The sequence below is a fragment of the Amblyomma maculatum genome, chromosome 1, assembly GCF_055883805.1.
Source record: "Amblyomma maculatum isolate TAMU_Amacu chromosome 1, ASM5588380v1, whole genome shotgun sequence".
NCBI classification, from domain to species: domain Eukaryota; kingdom Metazoa; phylum Arthropoda; class Arachnida; order Ixodida; family Ixodidae; genus Amblyomma; species Amblyomma maculatum.
The window spans coordinates 142783252-142808883 of NC_139344.1; the positions used below are offsets into that span (position 1 = coordinate 142783252).

Below are 25632 nucleotides of genomic sequence, written 5' to 3' on the forward strand. Positions count from 1 at the left end.
ATTTATATGTTTCGATACATCGGTTTATTCTGAGTGGTTTTGTCTCAAGATCAAGCGCCATGCTTTCGATAGCGTCCTCGGTAGGAAACGCTAAAAAGAGATCGCCAGCGCCGTGTGTCTGCTATTCAATTCCTTTTGAATAAAAGCCTTTCAACTCGCTAAGAGACCGCTTAGGTGAAAGAGATTTTGCTGGCTCGTGTGGCACGGGTATAAAAGATCAGCAACATGCTGGTTGGATGCTGGTCTAGTAATGGCGCGGTTAGCTCTCACTTATGAAGAGCCATTAGTTTTCGGCAAGCAATCACTGGGATACAACACACTTTATTCTTTTTTCTGCATTTTATCGCACAATTTATGCCAAATTTATTCTAGACTGTATTTTACGAAGAAACCGAAGTTCCCAGTATGCATAGAAGACTACCATTTCTTGCCTAACAACAACAAAAAGGAAAGTTTTCAGCTGGTATGCAACCTTAATGAAGGCTTGCGCTAGTAATCCCATAGTTACTGGCATGGAGTCTCTCTAGCGACTTTTCTGCATACCTGACTGAAACCTGGCTGTCCTCCACACCCAGCTGCTGGTAGGGCTGCTGAAGATTCAGATGCCCTTTGGACCATTTGACCAGCGCGTATGGCGTATCAGGCCTAAGGAAGTTTTTAAACAATCACCCTATCTTATGTAAGACGCTGTAAGAAGCGTCGTGAACGGCAGGTTTCCGAGAGTTCAATTGTTTCCACGCTGTACCAAACATGTACATATTCTCATGGGACCACCTGGCATCTACCTTCCTTTCTGCGAGCGATCGACAGCCAAGAACCTTCGTTTTTCTGATTGAAAGGATATAATTGCGTACTGAATGGAAGAATCTAGCTGGGCACATTCTCGCATTCTTTAAATGCGCTTTTTAATGGTGCTTGTAGTCGATCTTGCAAATAGCATCAAAAATTCTGTTACAAGCTTTTGTTACTGTTGTTTTTCATTGACTCCTCTTTATACGAGTGTTCATGAACATACACACATAAGCTAAATTTAAAAATAACGCTGATGACATGCCGTGTCAGAGAAGCTTTCTCTGTTACTGCATTATAGCAGCGCATGAGTAAGGTTAGCTTCGAAAAAGCAAGTTGAATAAAACAGTATTACGATTCACTTTTCGCGTTAATATTAAACGAGGAATCACTGTGATGTAACAGTTCGAAATCTGAGTACTAAGCAATAAGTGTTATTTGGATCTGTGTCTTCTGATAGCAAGCACAGTAGCCAATGTATAGGAAGCCTGAAGCGAATAACGTAGCTTTTCTTTTCTTTCTTTTTTCTTTTTTTTTTTTTGTCAAGCCAGTCAGCCCAACGATTCCTGCATTTCTTCGTTCTTAATGCTCGTTGGGATGAGAGTACTTCAAAATTGGAGTTGACGCTACCACTCTAAGTTTTCTTGCATGATTCAGCAAAACTAGACCGATTGCGGAAAATGGGATCGCATGCTGGCCATATTCCATGCACCACAGCCCGTTATGGCTGCATCCATAAAATAGGAAGCTTTATTAATCAATGAAATGCACCGTTCGTTTAGTAAGCGCCTAGACTGACACTTGCGATCGAACGCAGAGCCTCCGGTGGCCCCGTGGGAAAGCGTTAGGAGGCAGCTCCAACCTGTACTGCATGATCCACTCCAGACCAGCTCCTGAGGACTGGGAAGTGTGGAACCAACGCTGCCGGGCGTGCCGTTTCCGGGCCGACCGAGTGGATGCCCTCTACCGAAAGCTCGAATTTCCTGTCGTCCATGGTCACGATGAGTGGGCCACGCAGGGTACGTCTATAATTCACTCCAAAATCAGCGGGAATAATTCAGATTTTGTCCAGGCTGCATTACAGTCACGGAATTCTTTTTTGTATTCGACACCTGGAAGTACAAAAAAAAAAAAGATAACAATTGCAGGAAGGCAGGCCGTACTACCTCAATGCATTCTATGATCTTAGAAAGGGAAATGATCAATTTCCTGCAGTGCCTTATCATCAACTCGGAAATACTGACCAACGAACGTTATCAGCATTCAGCGCGTTCTAAAACGCATGGACGATTACTCGAACTTCTCTAAACGTTTCAAGCGCACATGACTTACCAAGAATGTCGATCGCACATTAAGTATACGGTGGGGGCAGAATCAAAGGTCACTACTCTGGGCCTGAAAAGGAACACTCTACGCTCTCTGAAAGGATAAATTAGGACACAATAAATGACTTTTCCTGGACAAAGGCTGCTTTAACTAGAAAGAAAGTGCGGCTCATTTGCGCTGTCCTCAATCGATACATGTTTCACAGTCACAGTGTCCTTCTGCCCAAAGAAAAGGAAACTTTATTTTCAAAAAAATGCTATAAAGTAAATAGTTACCTTCGTAAGCACAAAAGCATGAGGTCTCGTTATTTGAGTTTGCCTCGGAAGAGAAACAGATTGTTTGACTAGAGCGCTTCAGTTAAAGAGATGCCTGAATTTAATTTCCAGCGCTCAGGAGCTCCGCTCCCTGCCGGGTAAAGTAGCACTGAGCTTCCTTTCTTCTTTTGTTGCTATCAAAATACCAGTATCTCACTGTGTCACTTTCGTCATTTCTGTTTGCTGCTCCTGAACCCATGGACGCTGGGAAAGATCCTCGATGTGTCCTGTTTTCCTCGCGTGTGTGCGCAAACAATAAACTGTGTATTGATTACGGCGAGGCAGAGCTCGTTTCAAGGCTGCCTGGAAGAACGCCTGGAGGGATGGGTCGATGATCGAGCGCATTCACGTTTTTTCCCCACTGCTTGTCGTTTTGTTTACTAGGGCGCTTCAACATATAAGCGCTTTCTTTTTGTTTTACATAAGAAAGGTTGCGACAGCTTAAAACTTTAATCCTTTAAATTAGTTGACATTTGCGATTACGGGTGCGCGTGCCTATCTGCGTGTATAATGCATGTAGTGTCTTTCTATTTAGCATAGCCTGTTTGTCGTTCGCGGTTTTATTTACCCGTGCCACCGTTAGTAAAGAATGGCGCAGATTTGAAGGGAGCATGAATGCGAGAATTGTAACGGTTAATGTGCGGTATAGCAGCCGCCTGCATGTACTTTGCTCTTGATATTCGTCGACGTTATCTGTTTCTTTAGTTTTGTATCTACCTCAAGTCATAGAGGTAATAAAGAGTGCCGTAATTTTTGATTGATTATAAGGTTGCGGTAATTCTCCGGTGGTCAAAAGACTTACGACATGCGGTGTTTTGTCCACTGTCATTTATAAATTTTGTAGTCATATCGGTTCCATAACAGCGGTCATGCGCGGAGTCCAAGTGGCCTGGCTGCACGTGGTGTGTAAATATAGCGCGCGCGCGCGCACGCACACACACACACACACACACACACACACACACACACACACACACACACACACACACACACACACACACACACACACACACACACACACACACACACACACACACACACACACACACACACACACACACACACACACACACACACACACACACACACACACACACACACACACACACACACACACACACACACACACACACACACACACACACACACACACACACACACACACACACACGCACGCACGCACGCACGCACGCGCGCGCGCACGCACACACACACACACACACACACACACACACACACACACACACACACACACACACACACACACACACACACACACAAAGCTTCCTACTCTTTCCTACCGTTTCGCTCTCTCTCTTGAGAGAGAGAAAGGGTAGGAAGCGAGAGACACGCGCTGTTCGAATGTCGCGTGATACGGACAGAATTTCCTGCGTTACTGCACCGAGGGTAACAACGTCATAACGTTGTGGAGATTCTGAAACTACCACGCCAACTACCTATAAAACGATATCTGTAATTATGACTGTCTACATACATAACTAAACCAGTTAAAATCTTAGCTATCATAGTTTTGTTCATCCATTCAGCGCAGTCGTATATAAATGAAGAACGCTGGCGGCAAATGTCCCTCAGAGTAAGCCCTTCAAGTCAACGCTATGGCGTGACCTTTTCTCATGACGCCGCGGCTAATTCAATTGCACCTGCCAGCCAAATGCAATGTTACGCCTGCATTGCAAAACAATTAACACTGGCGTCAGGACAAAAGATCGACGCAGTCGGCTGGAGTGCCTCAACTGAAGGGCCTTTGTCGCTGCGTTCACGAATTAATCACATCCGACTATATATAGTCAGAATCATTTACCTGCATCGTGACGTTCGACAGCAGTGGTATTAGCCAGCCGCAAACCCGTCTGTTTACACCAGGCAGCCTATATTTAATAATCATTAGCGGGCTTCAGTGAAACACCCCCTTTATTGTGCAAACAGTCGAATACCGCAATGGACTAGCTACATAAAAGAAAAAAAAAAGAATACGGGGTACATGCGCGCACAAACGTACCGTCGGTCACGGTGCAATTAGCCTAAGATCGGCAGAAACCATCGTTTTGTCGAAACAGCGGTGAAGGCAGCAGAAAATTGCCGCTTGCTTAGTTCACAAGCAAGCCCCTTAAAACTTTCAGAGGGAGAGTCCGGGGGATCGGAGAGTATTTCACTGTTTCGGCAACACTTGTCTGTAATTGTTTTCTTTGCAACTAATGGACGCGTTGACTCACCAGTTTGGACTCCGTCGCATAATTCTCTTTTGTTGCGGGCTTTATCTCGGAGCATTCTTTCATTTTTCTTGTTTCGCACACGCGCCTCGTCGAATTTCACGAAGCCACCGAATGTGACTTCTGGCTTTATTCACTAGTGTCCCTGTAATCTCCGCAGCAAAATGGCCCATTCTCGTGCATCGCAGTTTGCTCTTGCAGTCCCATCACGTTGCCGCCGTGTCCCCTACTTCCTTCCCCTGGCTCGCATCAGTGCGAAGCGAGTGCTTTGATCAACTCGTCGCGCAGTCCTGAGCCACATCCGGGAATTTGGCCGCAGCGGACAAGGTGCCGGATGCGCAAATTCCGGTGTCGGACACCAACTGCGACGACTCGGAGCTGTGCTCGGCGTTCAAGCAAGCAGCTGGCCGCATCGCACTTGGCCTGGACAAGAAAGAAAACCAACTGCTAGAAAGTACGGTTCTGTTCTTTGCCTGATACACAGCACTTTATTAGAAAGGCGCCTGCCACTGTGTTGACTGACCCACGCAGAATTCCTCGGGCGTGCTGTCGTTATCCTGTGATGCCGCTGGTGTACTGTACCGCGTGTCCCAGCTAAAGGTAACAAATATAGAGGATCCTAGCACTGCTAAACCAACTGTCTGATGCCTAGCTTAGACTCAATTTTCCTCTTTAAATGTCATTAATTAGCAATAATTAATTACCTAGCTTGTTAATTATTCGCTTGAAGAGAAAAGTACAAATTCAGCAGTTGTAGACCGCCATCAAAAAAAGCAAACTGAAATATTTGCACCGAGCTACTGCTGCTGTCATGTTCTTTGTTACGTGGTTTCAAAAAGGTAACTCGCAAAAATCAAAGAAAAAAAAAAGAAAAGAGCGCGCGCTTGTGATGAATGCCATTTCAGGGTTCCGAGACACGTCTCAGCAAAGGAAGTCCGATTTTCTCTAGAACTGTCTCCTTGAAGGGGGTTTGCGCAAGCACTGATTGCGCCAGTAGCCACTAGTCTGATACTTTCCTTTTTAAGGCCGGTCAATGAAGCTGCGTAAATGGTATCTTGACGCAAATACTGCAGCTAGCTGTTTTTAAGAGAACGCACAACTCTCAAATTGACGCTCTTTTCGTAAGAAATAAGACAAACAGTTAGCTAATTACTTTTTACCAATTAATTAACATCGGAGAGTGAAGAAAATGTGAGACACTTCAGCTCTGCCTTTAAAAGTATGACGTGACAGCGTTAGTGACTCCCGCTCAACGGTTCCCCTTGCGGACCCTCGTTCCCCTATGCGCACTTTTACTGGCTAACTAGTAATGTTTTAACTTCTATCTCTGTTATCCTTCCCATACTCATCAGCATACAATACCATAGGCTACAATATTAGGTCACCATATTAAATTATTGTATGTAGGTTACCGTATTTCATCAAATACCACAAAGACATAGATATAAATCCGCGCTTTAACCAGACCACACTAACCTGCCTGCGTGGCGTAGTAACAGCGTGTCTGACGCAGGACTGAATGGTCCCGGAAGGCTGCATTCCCATCTCACCTTGCTATCTCAAACGCGAAGCCTGTCAACTCGGCCATGCCACGTCCTCTCGTGATGTCACACAGCCGTACGACCTGTCAGTGCGCGGCCATGTCAGCTGCCAACTACCAGGGCTATGCCCCTGATTTTTCCCTTACAATGCCGACTTTGGATTCTCTAGTAAGCTGGTCGTTTAACGCTATCGCGTTAAAACACTGCAGACTTGGACACGTCACTCGCAACAGCCCTCAGTTGGTTTCACCCATCGTTTGTTTCTTAACCTTAAATACATTTATCTGGGACACCTATTATACAGAGAATGTGGAAGACTCTAAAGAGAACGCTCCCAGCTATCTGTGATTGATTAAGCGGCATGGTTTTTCGCACGCTTATTGTCATATTTTCCCTTTATTATGCACAGAAGAAAATATATAAGCAGCTAGACATTTTAGCGTACGATATTGTGAATTTTATTTGCTGTGTATTATCACAGGGACGGTAGTGATTCACATTTCCATTTATGCTACCCTTTTGCATGGGCGCATAAATTTCTTGCATGTGGTGACGAATTCCGAGTGTCAAAAGCTGCCACTGTCGAGATCGAAACAGTGGTAGCTGCCTCGCCCCGTTTGCTGCTGTACAAAAGGCGCTAACGACAGCTTTAATGCACACGAAGTAAGTCTGATGTTATTTTCTGTCCCTTGCCGCACAGTTATGTAAGATGGAATCAGTTGGGCCCTTTAAGGAGAAAGTCTTTTTTGACTTGTGGGTGGCGTGGACGGAAATGGCAGCAAACCTGGCAGGAGCAGATGTCCGCATAGACTGACATCATCAGTAATGGAGAGAGATAGTGGTGTATGTACAATCAATCAATCAATCAATCAATCAATCAATCAATCAATCAATCAATCAATCAATCAATCAATCAATCAATCATCTTTATTTAATGTGCACAAAAACAACCATATAGTCTTTGTGCTGTACTTTGTGCTGCAGCACAAAGAATAAAAAAGTGCGCACGCAAGCTTTACACACACAGAATACAAAAGAAGAAACAAATAACGCATGAAATGAAATTGAGATAAAATGAGTCATGGAGAAAATGAAATCAATGAGCAGCATATCTTGCAGAGCACATCATAAAAAAAACGATAAGTAGAGAAAAAGAATAAAGAACAGTGGTTCACTATAGTAATATAAAAATATACAGAAAATAACATTCCAGGCGCAACAAATGTGTAGTACCTAAAGCACTAACTAGAAATAATGGGAAATGCAATAAATAAATAAATACAATTTGAGAGTAGGACAGCCAGATTGAAATACAAGGTTTTAAAGTTAAAATATAAATAAAAGACGGATAAAGAACAATTGAACAGAAGAAAAAGCAAAAGTAAAGTAAATACAATATATAGGCCAGAATGTCGAAGTTATATGTGCTAAGATACTGTTTAGAATACAACACTGCGAACATCAAATATAAACGAAGTGAATGAGTTTAAGAAGATATCAAGGTGAGGAAAAAAATAAACAACCTTTGCATGCTGTCCAGAGCGGAGTGAGAATGCAGAAGCGGAGAAACTTGAAACTGTCTAAATTTCCTCATGTTCTTTCGCGGAACGCGCAGTAGGATGTACTCCATGAGCTGGGGGCACAGAATGCGGCCATGAAGGAGTTAGTACAGGAAAATTTTATGTGCCTGACAGGGCGGCAGTTAAGAGAAGGAAGATGCGGTGAGGTACTCCGTGTGGAGCGAGAGCATGAAGTTGCGCAAGGAACGCGATATTGAAATATCCGTAATAGCATTTGCTGCACTCTTTCGACCTGTTCACAGTTCGATTTGCAAGTGCCATTGCAAACAACAGACGCGTACTTCGAAAGCGGCAAGAATATGGACAGGTACAGCTTTAAGAATAGAAGTGGGGCACGGAACTCTCTAGAAAGCCTGCAGAAGAACGCATTGCATTGAAGAAACGCATTGCTCTGCTTGTGCACTATTTGACCGTACCCTCCAGCTTCTCCTTTCATACTAAACGCATTGCTCTGCAGCCCGCAGAGAAATGCGTTTAGTATGAAAGGAGAAGCTGGAGGGTACGGTCAAATAGTGCACCAAGGTCAATAATTTCGTCAACCCTGCACGACATCATAGAATTCACAGATTAAGGGTAAAGCAGGCTATGCGTTTTCGGAGTTAATCAAACAACCTTAGTTAGTTTTGGAAGAATTGAGAGTAAGCCCATTCTTCTTCTGCCAATTAGAGAAAGCAGATGTGTCCTATTGCAAAAAACAAGCAATTTTGAAAAGAATTGTATTACCTTGAACATTTTTTTTTTATCGTCAGCTAAAGGAGAAACGAAGAGTTCTTATCTACGGAGGAAACGTCATTAATAAAAACGGAGAAGAGAAGTGGGCCTTATACAGAACCTCGAGGAACTACACTGGTTGTAGTGTAAATAAAGGAAGTCTGTCCATTGACACTGACAAAGCAGGAGCGATCAAGGAGATAGTTACATAGGAGGGCTACGATTGAAACTTCGACGCCGAGTAGAAGCTTATCGAGAAGTAATGAGTGAGAACAACGTCGAAAGCTCTGCACAAAATATAGTACACAGTGTCAACCTGGTAACCTCTTTTGAAGACAACTGCAGAGGCATACGCCATGAACGTGGCTAGGCTGGTTGGAGTAGAGTGACTCGATATGAAGCCATGTTTATTGGGTATGATAACATGTTTGATATTAAAGGAAAGTACGTTGTGAAAAGCTATTTCGAAAAGGTTAGAGGTTGCACAAAGTAGAGAAATCGGATGATATTTGGAAACATCAGATTTGTTTGCTGACTTGAAGACAGGAAACATATTTGCCATTTTCCACACACAAGGAAAGTCCGAATTCTTCAAAAAGTTATTAAATATAGCTGGTATAAATATATTACTGAAGGGTCTTATAATGGCAGCTAGAATGCATGCTATCAAGTCCAGAGGACAAAGATGGCCTGAGACCCTTAAGACTCGCAGTTATCAACTTCTCAAAGGGAACGGAATTAGGTTGTGCACTAAGTCAAAGGCATACGAAATCGCACTGGGGAGATTTATACATGGAGGAAAAGTGTTGGGCAAAACTGTCGGCAACATCCCGAATTTCCAAACCCCGAGAGTCAGCGAAGTTAATACGCGAATCCGATCTATTGTAACGCTTGCGAACGTATCGCCAGAACTCACTAGGACTATTAGAGGCAGTAATCTTTAAAGACTATTACATTTATATGTATGTTACAGTTACAGATATGATAGTTAATGGCGGTAAAATGATAGGAAATGATGAGAGAAAATTAAAATGGCTATACGTATAGTGACGGCGAGAATGGAAGTTGGTGATAGTGATAGTCGAAATACATAACAGTGGTAAGTGATAGTAGTAGTTAGTATAGTTGTAGTAGCGGTATTGATGATTATGACGATACATTATAAGAATGGTGGTGAGGATAGTGGTGATCAGAATGATTATGGTAGTTAGTGAGTGGCAAGCGATAATACTAGTTGGTGATAGCTGTCAAAGTTGGAATGTTGGTAATGACGATAACAACGGCGAGGCGGTTAATGATAGTTGTGATGATGATAGTAATGTTGCAAAAATAAATAAAACAAAGATAAAGACGTAAAGAGAAATAGAGAAGAAAACGACATAAGAAAAATACAGTGAAGAAAAGGAGAAAAGGCTTTCGCCATTTCCGCTCTTATGCACACTTCAAGCGCAGTTTTGCAATTTTTTGTCAAACACACACTATAACTCTCCAGGGTTTGACATAAAGCAATGTAACGAAAGGGGAACATTGTGGTAATTATAAACGTGCGATGTGGTCATGTGAGAGTTAAGAATTTCTTTATGCTCCTTTTTATTTTTATTCTTCATATATCGGTGAGTGTCCATTTATTTTTCCACAACAAAAATGTTACGCAGCCTTTTTATTACCACACTTTCATTACATTGTTGAATTCGTGATCAATTATTCTGTTTCATTATTATAGTCACCACTCATATAAAGCAAGGCCATTCCCATTTTTTTTTTTTCAGGCAACGTTTACAAAGGAAGAAAATGGACGACCTATGATTTGTACGTTAAGCCTGCGCTAACAAACCCAAGGCTACGGATTATGACTGGCGCGCACGTAAGCAGGGTAAGAATATCTCTTGCCAGTAATATTATGGCCTATGATAACGGTCAAGGTATATATTTTTTTTTTCGTTGTTGAGTGAGGCTACACTACGGCGACAACGTAGTAGTGAGCAAGATTTTTCATAGGCCATTTTGAAAGTGACCTGGCCACTTCATTATCCTGCCAAGACATTGCCCCTTTCGACAGGCGCAATACGTTATCAATGCTATCTTGACTAGAGTGTAGTTTGAACCCTATCATCTGTGTCAGCCACGGCATTGACACTCCAAAACCGCCCGACTTCTCCCCAGGGCGGAAACTTCTTAAAAAGACACTAAAATTGCGAAGGCTAGTCCTCCCATATTAATAAACCAAGAAGAATCTAAATGCGCACAGACACCTCCTATGTAGCCTTGACCGTTTCATGTTTCGTCACGGCCCGCAGAACATCATGTGAGCAGCTTTAGGGCTTGAGATACAAGACGTAAACGTGCAACTGATGGGTGGCACATGTGCGCTTCTTAGCCTCTTCCGGTTACTTACTTCCCTTTATTACGTACCAATACTGGCAATGAATGCTTGTGAAGTCTTGAGTCGAGCACGAATGCAGAGCCGCTGCCCACCTTCATGTCCAGTGGCGCAGTTCCAAAGCATACGCCAACAGCCAGTGTGCGCCGCGAGGCCAGTTAGTGCGTTAGTACTACAGCTAGCGCCTTCTTTCGTATTTCGCCTAAACTACGACAGCCCACCCGGAGCTGGCAAATTGGCAACATCTGTCAATACTCGGCGCCACTTGTTCTGGCGTTTATCAGCGTGCGTTTCTCGTTCCCGATTAGGGTGTTTTAATGCTCCAAGTATCATTCGAGGCATTGTGATAACATCTCGAGCCCAGTGCCAAGATCATACTGCTGCAAATCATACCGAAAGCGAACCGCACACCCGAAACACATCGCGTCTGACATATCAAAAGCTTTTCGCACAGCACGAGCGCGACGACAGGACGAAGAGGTGACTTTCGTTGCTGAAGGCACCAGCGCCGCATCGCGTAGATTTCCCTCAATTGCGAGGGCTTACTAATCTGTACAGCCTGCCCTCTGAGAAGCATGCCCGAGTTGGTGTTAGTATAGCTTGAAGGTGGGAGGTGCCTAATATAATTAAGCGCCTCGCTAACGAAAAAGTACTACGGTCTAGGGATGAAGCCTCAGAGCGCCAGGTCCGGTACCAAACTTTGGTAGCACTTTATATGAATCGAACTCATCGGTACCCTCGGACCCCAAGTAAGCCACACTACTCCTAGGTCGTACAGGTAAGTTCGTATGGATTGATGAGAGCGGGGCTTTATAACTGCGGCGGGTGATCTATGTCAAAAATCCGATGTCAGTGCGCGTTAAAGAATTCCAGGTAGTGGAAACAAAAATCCGGAACCCTCCACCACTATATAGCAGGTGGCAGGTGCCCCATACCCCATACCATACCCCCCATACCATACCATACCATACCATACCCCCCCCCCTATACCATACCATATCATACCGTACCATACCATACCATACCATACCATACCATACCATACCATACCATACCATACCATACCATACCATACCACACCACATCGTACCGTATCGTACCGTAGCGTACCGTAGCGTACCATACATATCACACTCTGTGGATGGTGGTCACTTCAATCAGGCAAATTTTGTAGGAGCTCTTGAAGAATGCAGCGGCAGAACGAGTCAAAAGATTTCTGGTGACCAAGTTCGAAGCAATACATTTTTGTATTATGTTCTCGGTGACGAAGTAATAAATTATTAAAATAAAAAAAAAAATATTTTTTTGCTTCGGAACAATAACGCTCTTATATTTAGCAAACTATCCCCTCATATGTTGAGGGAACAACTTGTTAGAATTGCTGCTGTGCTTACTCATCTCACTTGCAGGTCCTCTTTGAGAATACGACGGCAGTTGGTGTCGAAATAATTTCGGACGGCGCTGTCTACCAAGTTGGAGCGAAGCGTGAAGTCATCATTTCTTCAGGTGCTGTCGGATCGCCTCACATCCTTTTGCTGTCGGGAATAGGGCCCAAAGATGTCCTGGATGAATTTCAGGCAAGTATAGTGGCAAGTTCTTTCAGCAGGCCTAGCCACTTTTTCCTCCTAGAATTTGTGCTTAATCGACTGCTGCTTCTCACCAGAGAAAAATGCTGCAACGATCGGGCTTCGTACTCATATAATTCTATTTCAAACAATTACGACGAGATTTTTCACGCGCTGGGAAGATGAAAGAATTGATTTCTTTTTTCAGATACCGGTTGTCAGCGAACTTGCGGGAGTCGGCAACAATCTTCAAGACCATGTTACAGTGCCGATTTATTTCAACTTAAAGGCTCCCGTCAGCATCAACGAGTACAAGATAAAAACCTTGCTGCAAATATGGAAATACATTTGGGGTGAAGGTGGGTGACATGAGCCTCTTTAGGAAAATTTCACTGCCTTGAATTGAGTAAATGGAGCCAAGCTCCGCTGAGAGGCTGCTTTGGGTTTTATGGACACACTCAGTCATGTTCAAAGAAACCGCAGATTCGGTTTATTATGCTTGGGCATTTGATATCTTAAATCTCAGTGCCCACAAGTCGACTAACCGTGGAAGGGCAGTTTTAAGTGGTGCTTTGGGCGAATTTTCAGCAACATTTGATTAGCATTCTAGAGAGCTAAAAATAAGCAGTAAATCCTCTCAGCCTTAAGCCCTACTGGTGCGTAAGTGCAATGACAAGTCCCGAAATCGGCCCCTTGTACCTTTTGACCCAGGCTCATTAGATGCTGAAATTTCTTTAAAATGGCCCTGAGTGGTTTGTTGCAGATTCGCATAGGAATTTGCAATAAGAACGAAGAGAAGGAAGACGAGGTTTGTGAGGGGGTGCGCTCGGTAGCGATTGAGCGCCATGTTGGCATATTGAGAATCGAGGGGACAGCCGGGGATTAAACGTATTCAGAGGCGTCCTGGTGCGGCCTCCTTAATCTATAATTTTTGGTGCCGAAACCCGGGAGGGTAAGGTGAACTCCTCCATCGACCCTTCCTGGAGGTTGCAAGAGGAACGACAACGACCCTCTAGAAAGACACCAGGAGCTCCGCCATCAAACTCCATCGACAGAAAGAAGAGGGCGATACGCCATGGACCGCACCATGAGGAGATTCAACAAGATTTTCAGTCCCGGATCTGCCATGAGGCAAGTAATCTACTAAAATCAACTGAATGAATTATTCTTGACCTAAAGCATATTCACGCAAGACTAAAAAGCTGCAACGACGCTCTGCGCGTTCTGAATGAGAAAATGCAAGCTTTCAAAGTCGACGCTAGTGCAGAAGACGTCACAGCTGTACAGAAGTACGAGGAGATTGCCAGAAGAACGATGATGCTCCTCAGCCGGCACATCGAGGGCCTTCAGGCGCCTACTCCCGTTGCCGATAGCCGCGATTTTACGAAGCCAGCAGATGAGCTCCCTGCAGCAGATGCATCGTCTACGAACGCAGCTTTAACGGAAATTTTCACCGCGTCACCTTTTGACTTAACCACCGATTCTGCCATTGAGCTTAAAGAGAGGCAAGTCGTAAGTGCCACCGTTTTCATGCCGATGCCCTATTTCCATTTATTCGAGTCAACCTCAAAGGCATCTACGGAGGAAGCACAGTACAACGAAGCATCGCAGAAATTTATTGATAAGAGTGATTTTAAGTGGTCCCAGTGCGATGTCAGCATTCACAGAGGAGCTGCTACCATGCAGTGGGAAACACCTTTGGGCCAGACGTATTGCAATCACGAACCTACCAAGACGGGGTTCTCCGATAGCAAAGAAAGCATTGAGCCCGTTACACGGATCGAACGGCGGGCAGACGTTTCTGTACCGTGTACAAACGAGATTGTTTTCGGACTGGCAACAGAAGAAGACTTTGAAAGAGCGCAACATATTGGTCCTGTAACTGATGACATACCCTTGAAGCAAGAATCCAAAAAAATCTAGAACCAAACAATAGAGAAAGACAGAAGTGCATTCAATGACTCTGTGCAAGAGAAAGAAGCCAGCAGCAGAGAGCCTACCTTGAAAAACTCACAAGTTGTAAATAATTCTGTAAATAATTTGCGGAAGAAAGACGCCTCGACAATGATTCTATAGACAGGCCAACTTCTGTAGACCTTGCGAAAGAGGCCGAGGTGGCAAACGAAAAGCTTGTCTCCAGTGGTTATGCATAAACGAAAGAACGAGGTCGGGCAATGCCACAAGCAAGCACTTATGCAGTGCGCAAGGAAAAGGAAGAAAGACAACAAACCACCGAACAGCCTGGAAAAGTGGCGGACACAGTTACACAAGCACAGAAAGAAAGCAAGGTCAGTGCACAGAAAAAACATAGTCGAAAGCCAGAGTGTTTTGTCAGAGTGTTGTGTTGTGCCAGAGTGTGTGCGTGAGTGTGTCAGTGCTGACGTCAAGGGTGTCCATCAAAACGTCGAGCTGGAGCTGTGTATTTCCAGTCCTGTGCACTGTTGCTGGTGCGCCAGCGTTTTCATCTTGGTACAGAGAGCTCTACACGGGCAGTCACCAAGAAAAAGACAGCACGCGTGAACCTGTCAAAGTGAACTTCAAGTCAAAGGTCCAGCTTAACCAGATGAAACTGCCAGTGTTTTGAGCATCGAGAATTTCGCTCTTCCAGAAAAAGCGGTGCAGCTGAGTAAACGTTTTTCCCCAAAGCATTTGACCTGGAAGTAGTACAAGTGGTGTCAAAGCCGGTACCTGGAGAGGTGGAGCACTGGTCGTCGCCCAACAGAATCGGAACCTGTGGACATCGTGTATCATTGACGAGGGCCCATGGCTACGATGACGCTCAAGGAGATCAACGATGAATCCGATGATACCTCAAACTGTTACAACTACCAAGGGGACCACGACGCGAAACTGAAGCCGATGCTGGACGAGCACTAGGAATTTCGGGTCTACAGCTCTTGCGACAACATCTTAGGCGCCATCCACCAGCCGCAGATAGTCATCATAAGGGGTGCCACAGGCTGCGAGAAGACTACCTAGGTGCCGCAGTACATAGTGGGCTCTTACATGAATTGGTGTATCGTGGTCACTCAGCCCGACGAATCAGCGTAGTCCGTTGCGACGCGTATAGCAGAAGGGAGGGAAGAACGTGGACTCGAGTGCAGGCTACAATGTACGATTTAATATGTGTTGCCATGCCCCTCCTTGTTCTGCACTGTTGGTGCTCCTGTTGCCGAAGTTGGAAACCGGTTTTCGTGGATCATCTGAAGTCATGATTGATGAGCGAGATGTTAGTACCGACTTTACCATGGTGGTCATCAGAGGCCATTGAGGTGTGACACTACTCCAGCTTCCAGCTATTGCTTACCTCAGGGCGCGGAGCGTGTTACAGATTCGTATAGGAATCTGCAATAAGAACGAACAGAAGGAAGACGAGGTTTGTGAGGGGGCGCGCGCGGTGGAGATTGAGTGCCATGATGCCAGATTGAGGATCGGGGAATGGCCGCGGATTAAACGTATTTTGAGGCGTCCTGGTGCCTGCCCTTGGTCTTCTGTATGGTTTTCAGCCTCCTTTCTATCAGATGGATACTATACGTTTCTTTTTCGCTTTTTGAAGCCTCACCATATACCTACCTCGTGTTCTGTTATCTACGTCCATAAAACGCGCCTTTTTGAGCTTATTTGCATTATATATAGGCTCATACTGCGAATAAACCGAATGACAAAAAAAAATCTTAATGTAACTGAACTGAAAATATCGTCCAGGTTGAATAGAGAGAGAGAGAGAGAGATCAAAATAGAAAGGCAGGGAGGTTAACTAGGCCATGCTCAGTAGACTACCCTACACGTGGAGAGGGGAACAAAGGGAGAAAAAGGAAAGAAAGAGAGCCAAGGAAAGGAGTCTGTAACATTTCCAGAGGTGTATAGTAAACGGGTGTATAGAATAGAATAGAATATAATAGAACAGAATAGAATAGAAGAGAATGTCAATGTGCCTATTTCCTTTCTTTTTCAGGATACCTGGCGTCCAACGCAGTTGCGTCTGTCCTGAGGACATCTATCGGAGATCGCCATCTGGAGGCGATGCTTTTAGTTATGAGCGTTGGTTCCTTCAGAGAAGACATTCTTGAAAAAATTTCTCACATGAAGAAAAAGGTATGCCCATTGGTAATAGTTAGGAGGGTTCCAAAGTTTGTCCGAAATGCTCTACTTAGGGTGGACACCTGGTTATTCACTTCACAAGTAGTAGTAGTAGTATGTGGTTATTTATTTGTAATTAGATATCAAAAAGGAAGGAAAAATGTTAACCAGCTCCGGTATCTGCTATCTTACATTTGAAGCACTTGAACTGCGACAAAACAGCTTGAGAAGCGAATTGGTGCTGCATAGGAAGTGTGTGTTCAGTTCCATATTACAATTGGTAGTGTGCGCCTGTGTTGTGTTTTCTTCTCATGCGCCACATTTCTGGGAACTGGGAAATTTTACAACGCTGACGAACAATTCCAACATGCATCACGCTTGTGCGGGAAATGGAGAAACGGCATTTGAAAAGCACAATCTAATTGCATTGCTCTCTGACAGCGCCGCCTGCAGAGTTAGAATGAGCAGGAATTGAACGCACAATAATAAGAGTCGTTTTACAATAGTAGATGTTGCACTGAATTGAATGCGTTGTCACCTCGAAAACTATGTGGTTCACCATACTGCAATAAAGAAAGAAAAAAAGAGAGGGAGAGAAAGAAAGAAAGAAAGAAAGAAAGAAAGAAAGAAAGAAAGAAAGAAAGAAAGAAAGAAAGAAAGAAAGAAAGAAAGAAAGAAAGAAAGAAAGAAAGAAAGAAAGAAAGAAAGAAAGAAAGAAAGAAAGAAAGAAAGAAAGAAAGAAAGAAAGAAAGAAAGAACAACGAATAGACTCCCAGGATTTCCACCTTTTGATGTAAAACATGACAGTGACAGCTAACCTGTCATGTTCATGAAACCGAAAGTTCAACTTCGTTGCTTACGAAAAAAAAAAATACAAATCACTATTTTTCCTGCTTGAAAATCGTATGTGTATACCAAAATTTTCCTTCCGTCTAGGATATCGAGGCTTCCTTTCCAGACATTGGGAACGCCAAGAAGGAAGGATTTCTACTGTTAGCCTCCTGCCGTCACCCAAGGTCCAAGGGACGAATTTCTCTGCACACAGGTTATGCGCAAGACCACCCGGACATTGATCCGCGGTATTTCAGCGATCCGCACGACATTCGCTGTGTGACAAATGGTATGAGCCAATTTCATGTCTATCCTGTCGCGCTCAGTGCAACCATAAATAAGACCTGCAGGTTATCATTCCTGTGCATTCTTTAACAAACCATGTATTTAAAGAACAATCTTTGCTTCTCCATGTTAAATGAGTTGACAGCACAGGACGCCAAAATGTGGTAAGGCATCATGTAAACAATCTGTGTACATGCGTTTACTTGCAGCATCCATACATAAGCTGCTTGCTGATTGCAGCAAGCTCACTTTCCAAGAAAAATTCCGTATTGCGACGCAGCAAAGTGCAATTAATAAGCGTCACTGTATCCTCCCCCCCCCCCCCCCCTCTTTTTTTTTTTTTTCTGTTTGCGAACGCGAGAACAGGCTTGAGCAATACTTTTAATCAAGCGTGTAGCACTGTTGCGACCAAACAAAAGAAAGGTTTATGTGTTGGCGTCAAATTCACAGACGAAAGCGAAATGGACAAAAGAAGAGATAGCTGGCCGCCGTTCTTGTGATCACCTTTCGTTTCCTCTCTCCTGGCAGCAATGAAAATAGCTCTAGCGCTGGCGTCAGACAAGGCCATATCTGCCTTGGGGGCATCGCCTCACATACCCCGGCTCCGCTATTGCGAGCATTTGGAGGCCTCCCCACAAAGCAGCGATTTTCTCGAGTGCTGGGCTCGAGCAGCGGCGGGATCGCTCCACCATCTGGTGGGAAGTGCGGCCATGGGCGATGCATCGGACTTGTCGGCGGTGGTCGATGAGCTCTTCAGGTACGACTCTTGTCGCTTGAGGGGAAATCGGCTTCAATTCTGAATCTCAGAACTTGCTAAAGCCAGATCGCACATATTGACAGTCTGTATTCATGTTCTTTTCAAATCCCCCCTTCCCGTACACCTTTTTATGGGAGGAAAGTGCTGGTGTGTCCTCTACGAGGAGACAAGCAGCCACAGTTGTAGCATCGAAACCGAAAACGCCAAAAGTACGCTATCAACAGACCCCATTCATGAGCGCTAAGTCGCCTCTACCTCGATGCTGAATGTCCTACTAATGGCAGAAGAGCAAACTTTTAAAGCTTAATATTATAGCCGTAGTTCTTTTTCTTTACGTAGCGAAATATGTTCATATGATTCCATTCACCACACAACGAGCGTTTGTGAAGCAGTAAAAAGCCATTTCAGCGTTTTATTCTTGTATTAGCGATGGACATGCAGTGACGCCATGATTAGGCAAGGTGATACGCGGAAAAGCCAACCTAGCGAAGTCTGACAGGAGTCCATTAGAATTTACCTCTGAGGGCACTGACACAAAAAAGAAACCTTTACATCAGTGAGGGAATGACGTGAAATTATTCACAAGCACTGAAAATTACTAGAATAACAGTAATGGAGACGAACTGTGATTTACGGCACATTAGGCATGCGCTCCTAATCCTATTAAACAAATTTGAAGAGAATATAATCAATGCGTATAAACGGTTGCAAAAAACTTGCAAGCTATCTTTTTCGACTATATTGATGCGTCCGTCTCTGCGACTGAGAGAGGAGGACGAAGTGTGGTATAGTGTGGAGCCATATTTACAGCATCAGTGTCTTTTGCCGGATTCATTGGCGAGCACTTATCACCGCCGCCTTGTATTGGTTACATTTTCTAGTGGAGCCACCTGGCACGATTCCCTTTTGGTGTGCCCCAACCCATTTCTTTGTAGAGCTCTGTCCCTGCGATTACCTGGTCATGTGCGAATCACGAAGGTGGCTGCGTGTTTCGGTTTCCGCCTTATATAACCTGCGCTTTCGCTACCAAGAATGACACCTGGCAGCCTGTGCGAGTAGTGTTGCAGACGTTTTATTCATTGCTTCTTCTCCTCGACATATTCGCGCTGTATTAACTTTCCGGCATTGTAGCTTTGTCCAATAAAAATGCAGCAAACCCAATCAGATACCTTTCTTACTATTCAAAGAACAGCGCACAGAGTAACCAAGGAATTCGGGTTCTTTTATTTTTTTTGCAATATTTTAACTTGGGCTGCACTATTTAGCGATGCCGCTGCCGTGACGGAAAAGAAACGGCGGTAAATCAACAAACTCCATTCAGTAGTACCTCTTCTAAAGGACCTGCATGCTCCAAGCTTCCACCTTTCGTATACATAAAATGAACATGAGAATTAAAAGTAAGTAGTGTGGACACTTGACAAATAAGCCGCGGTGTTTTCTTTACTGCACAGACGATGCACCTTCCTTGTTCCCACGCGTATAGGAGCCCTCATTCAATACCTGTGCTAGGGTGCTAAGCGACGCGAATAGCGCTGTCCTCGTTATCCGAGACCAAATTGTTTTAACTTGACGTTTTCTTGCCTAATCACAACACTCGAGCCACACATCTAACCGGCGACTTTCTTTTCTTTTTTGTAGGGTTCGAGGTGTGGAAAGACTTCGTGTAGTGGATGCTTCGGTTATACCGTTCGCATTGTCAAGCACCCCCCACTCGGTCGTGGTGATGTTGGCCGAGCAGGCGGCTGAAATCATCAGTGCCAGTTAGAACAGGTAAATCAATAGGGTCAATCGATGCGCAGTGAGGAAACACAATACAGATTGTTGTTACCGATAAACTTAAAACTGCGATCGCTACGGAAGCCTTCTCGCGGCCGCAGGTGTGTGGTTCACTTAAAATTAAACGGAGAGTGGCTAGTCGACTTCTTAAATGTACTGAAATAAATAAAAGTATATACCTATATATATTGCTACGATGAAATAGCAAAGGTGTGTTTATTTACAGTGATATGGCAGTGGGATAATGTGAAGCCTACTAGCCATATATATATATATATATATATATATATATATATATATATATATATATAATGTGAAGCCTACTGGCCCACACACACACACACACACACACACACACACACACACACACACACACACACACACACACACACACACACACACACACACACACACACACACACACACACACACACACACACACACACACACACACACACACACACACACACACACACACACACACACACACACACACACACACACACACACACACACACACACACACGCACGCACGCACACACACACACACACACACACACACACACACGCACACATATATATATATATATATATATATATATATATATATATATATAGCAGCACGAGGTGTGGGTGACTTGCGGCGCTGACAGGCGATGCAGGAGCGGACGTATTTGCGAATATAGCCGTACATGCCGCGCCAATAGTAGCGTTGAGAAATTCTCTGAAACGTCTTGACTACACCAGGATGGGCACACTGAGGGTCGGCATGGAAAGAGGCTCAAATTTCTTGTCGTAAATGGCGGGGAATGACGAGAAGCCACCGTCGACCATCAGTCATATAATTGCGGCGGTAGAGAAGACCATCTCGTAGGGCAAAGTGTGGTGCTTGACGGCGTAAAGTCCGAGAAGGCGCAGCGTTTGGAGAAGTGGACACGATGTCGATAAGAGATGCGAGCCACGGGTCTTTGCGCTGCTCCGCAGGCATATCAGCGATTGTTAGAGACGAGAGGACGGAATCAGCCGCCGAGGAGCAAACAGGTGCGATGGATAGGGGAGAACGAGACAGAGCGTCGGCGTCCATGTGTTTACGGCCAGACCGATATATAACGCGGATGTCAAATTCCTGAAGGCGGAGAGCCCATTGTGCGAGGCGGCCGGACGGGTCTTGAAGAGAGGACAGCCAACAATATATATATATATATATATATATATATATATATATATATATATATATATATATATATATATATATATATATATATATTGTTATGGTGAAATAGCGAAGCGGTGGTGTTTATTTACAGTGATATGGCAGTGGGATAAGGTGAAGCCTAATAGCCCCGAGGCACCAACGCTTTCTCCTCTTCTTCTCCCAGACCAGCACACTCCTTCCTCGTCGTCAGTGACGTGACATTTCCCCCCTACTCAGCCTAAGTCCTCTGGGCGTGTTCGTGAGTCGTGCGAGGCTGACACGGCTTCAAGCGGGGAACATGACATAGTTCGGTTTTGGCAGACCGACGACCCGATGCTGTCAGGCGGGCTATTGCATAAGTTAAATCACTTATGCGTTTGACAACCACATATGGGTCGTCATAGTGGGCCAAGAGTTTTTGATGTAGGTCACGGCGTCGAATTGGACGCCACAACCAGACTAAATCACCTACAGAGTACGTGACCCGCCGGTGACTGGCATCGTATCGCGCTTTAGAACGTTCCTGTTAAGCACCAGACCGTAATCGGGCGATTCTCCGAGCTTCTTCGGCGAGACAGAGGGTCTCAGCCAGGCAGGGGTCTTCACGGCTTGTGAAGGGCAGGATAGTATCCAGGGAGTAGCGTGGCGCTCTGGCATAGAGCAGAAAAAATGGACTGTACCCAGTCGTCTCATGCGTGGCGGTATTAAACGCATACGTGATGAAGGGTAGTATGGTGTCCCAGTCAAGCCATTTGTGTGGGGATGGTATGGCATCGAGTGTCGGAAAGTTACGACGCATAACCGCATGAGCTCTTCAACAACATCAGCAGTTAATTGTCGGCCCCGATCAGTGATGACAATTCGTGGCGGCCCGTGTCGTAAGATGACTGAGTGCAGCAAGAAAAGCGACACCTGATGCGCCGTAGCAGATGTAAGAGCGGCGGTTTCACAGTAACGTGTGAGATAGTCCACGCAGATTACAATCCAGCGATTTCCATCCACGGACTTCGGAAACGGACCTACGAGGTCAATGCCTACTTGATCAAACGGAGCTGTCGGGGTCTTCACAGGGTGCAGCAAGCCAGATGGAGTTGCAGTTGGACGTTTGTGGCGTTGACATTGCTTGCAACTGGCAACGTATTGTTCAGTCGTCGAGCGCATTCTGGGCCAGTAAAATCTTTCTTGAGCACGGTGGAGTGTTCGAACCGATCCCAAATGCCCAGAAGTTGGATCATCATGCATAACACGCAATACGTCCATGCACAGCGTCTTGGGAACTACGAGTAGGTATCGCTGGCCGACAGGCGAATAACTCTTTTTCCATAGGAGGCCATCACGCACACAAAAACGGCTTGTAGGTACGCTGGCTTGGGCGGCGGCAAAGAGAGGCTGCAGACTGCTATTTTGCTGTTCCGTTTTGAAAACATTCGTGTCGGGGAACGCTGGCTCGAGGGTCCATATATAATTGTTGAAATCGTCACTGTCAGGTCCAGTCGTGGCCATTGACATCCTAGAAAGACAATCTGCGCCTGCATGACGCCTCCCGCTTTTGTACACCACGGCAAAGTCATATTCCTGTAACCGGAGGGCCCAGCGTGCGAGGCGACCACATGGGTCTCGAAGGTTCCGCAGCCAACAGAGTGAATGATGGTCAGTTCCGATAGTAAACGACCGTCCGTACGAATATGAACGGAAACGCTGCACAGCGAAAATTACAGCCAGGCATTCCTGTTCGGTGACTGCGTAGTTTCGCTCCGGCTTGCTCAGGGTACGACTTGCGTACGCGATAACATGCTCTAGTTCATCGTGCCGTTGGACAAGGACTGCCCCGAGACCGATTCCACTAGCGTCCGTGTGAACTTCTGTCACTGCAGCAGGATCAAAGTGACGTAGGGTGGGTTTCGATAATAAAAGAAACTTCAGCTGACGAAATGACGCGTCGCTGTCTGGTGTCCAGTCAAAAGTGGAGTTTTTGTTGAGAAGGCACGTCAATGGGTAAGCAACGTCAGCAAAGTGATGTATAAAGCGTCTAAAATACGAACACAACCCTAGAAAACTGCGCAAGTCCTTCACTGTCTGCGGGGGTTTAAAAGACTCAACAGCGGCAGTTTTCTGGGGATCCAGCATTACACCATCACCATTGACAAGGTGTCCTAGCACCAGCGCTTGGCGCTCTCCAAAGCGGCACTTTTTCGAGTTTAGAATTAGGGCGGCGTTGTGCAGACAATTCAAGACGCGTACTAGTCGGTCATTGTGTTCTTGGAAGGATTTTCCAAATATGACGACATCGTCCAGATAGCAAAGACAAATGTCCCATTTTAAGCCGCGCAAAACTGTGCCCATAAAGCGTTCAAATGTGGCTGGCGCATTACACAGCCCGAATGGCATAACATTAAACTCATAAAGGCCATCTGGCGTTACGAAGGCTGTTTTTTCTTATCCGCAAGGTGCACTGGAATTTGCCAGTAGCCAGATCTGAGATCAAGACAAGAAAAATAGGACGCACCCGAGAGGCAGTCGAGGGCATCGTCTATGCGAGGAAGAGGATAGACGTTCTTTTTCGTAACAGAATTTAGACGCCGATAATTGACGCAAAATCGCCACGAACCGTCTTTCTTGCGTACAAAAATAACAGGGGCAGCCCAGGGGCTAGATGACTCCTGTATCACCTTCTTCCGTAGCATGTCCTCCACTTGCTCATGAATGACTTTGCGCTCAGATGAGGACACGCGATATGGCTTTTGACGAATGGGACGAGCCGAACCAGTGTCGATAGTATGATGGGTCCGATGTGCAGGGCGAGAGGTCGGTCCATCTGTTTGAGAAAAGTCAAACATAGGCGAAAAGGGTAGAAGAATATCCACAAGAGTACGGCGTTGAGGTGAGCTGAGATCGGCGCTGATCATGCGGAAGATCGAAGTTTCATCAGCAGGCAGAGGTACGGTGGCATTCGTAGCATCTGTGACCAAAGCAACGACGTGGGGCGTATCGGGTCCACAGGAGGCAAGCTTCAATCCCGTTGGTAAAACTGCGGGCTCGGACGATGGATTAATTGTCCATAACGAGGCACTACCGTGATGTACAGAGATCATACAGTGAGGGATAACATTTTTCTTCAGGCATGCTGAGTCAACTGGGTGCACCACGGCCTGAAATGAAACCTAGTCAAGAAGTGGAGCGGACACGGGGACGAACATGGCAGACAAAGGTGGAACTACTGTGTCTTCGGTAATACTAAAAACTGTTTCTTCATTGCGGCCACTTTCAAAAAGAGTCGGCAAATGCAAGCCGTCAAAATGAACCTCCTGACTTCGGCAGTCCACGGTAGCGCCACAAAACTTCAAGAAGTTCATTCCTAAAATGATGTCATGCGTAGAGTGGGGTAAGACTACGAATTCGGCTTGAAAAATCGCACGCCCACAGACACTTGCGCACTACCACGCCCAGTGGCCGCAACGCCTCTCCACTCACACCACAAAACGTTGAAGCACGGTCATATTCAAACATCACTTTGCGTCCCAAGATGCGCCTAAACTGATTACTCATCACAGACACAGTCGCACCCGTATCCACCAAAGCTAATGTACACACACCATGAATGAACACAAGAATTTAGTTTTTGAGCATTGCAGTTGGTGGGATGTTGGCACACAGCACATTTCCAGCGGCCTCACCCCCATTGGTCGCGCTGGTTAGTTTTCCTGCTCAGGCGACATGGAGCGCCGTCGTGGTGATGGGGAACGACGCGCACGGAAGGCGGGTGGAGGAGTAACACTTCTATCAGATGCAGGGGAGTGGTCGCGGAGATTCTGGTTATGGTTGTTTCGGTAATACCCACGCTGAGTATTTGATTGCTGAAAAACGGGACGGTATTGCCGATTGTTGGGTACTGTTGGAAGCGCCGGACGGTTATAGCGAGGTGGGAACCTACTGCGGCAGTACCTGGCGATGTGACCTTCGACGCCGCAGCGGTAGCATATCGGCAGGGAAGGTAGAAAATGTTGTTGTGGATAAGAGCAAAGAACAGCTGGGCGCGTTGTGGGTCTGGCTGAATGCTCATGCTGCTCAGGAATTCTGGTAGATCGAATAGAAGATCTATGTGCACTTGGGGCGACGTCATATCTTGGGGCGTCAGGCATCGGCGCATTCGGGTTGGCGAAATGCATAGGAGGATAGTCAATAGAAGCTGCAACTTCAGGAGCTTGTGCGAAAGGCTGCACTGTAATCGCTTTGGTGGTGAAGCCGGCCCTCTAGATACCCTCTGAACAGAG

General features: G+C 45.5%; 1 protein-coding gene across 1 annotated transcript in view; it reads left to right on the forward strand.

Moving 5' to 3' along the window:
* LOC146204206 (uncharacterized) overlaps positions 1-20352 on the forward strand; it is a 33572-nt gene extending 13220 nt beyond the window's left edge. Inside the window, exons 4-12 of the mRNA XM_084604454.1 lie at positions 1607-1808; positions 4980-5114; positions 10262-10365; positions 12282-12449; positions 12646-12796; positions 16393-16532; positions 17454-17637; positions 18162-18390; positions 20029-20352. Coding sequence (XP_084460580.1) covers positions 1607-1808; positions 4980-5114; positions 10262-10365; positions 12282-12449; positions 12646-12796; positions 16393-16532; positions 17454-17637; positions 18162-18390; positions 20029-20155 — 1440 coding nt within the window. The 3' untranslated portion in view covers positions 20156-20352. The remainder of the gene's footprint in view (positions 1-1606; positions 1809-4979; positions 5115-10261; positions 10366-12281; positions 12450-12645; positions 12797-16392; positions 16533-17453; positions 17638-18161; positions 18391-20028) is intronic.
* The last annotated feature ends 5280 nt before the right edge of the window (positions 20353-25632 follow it).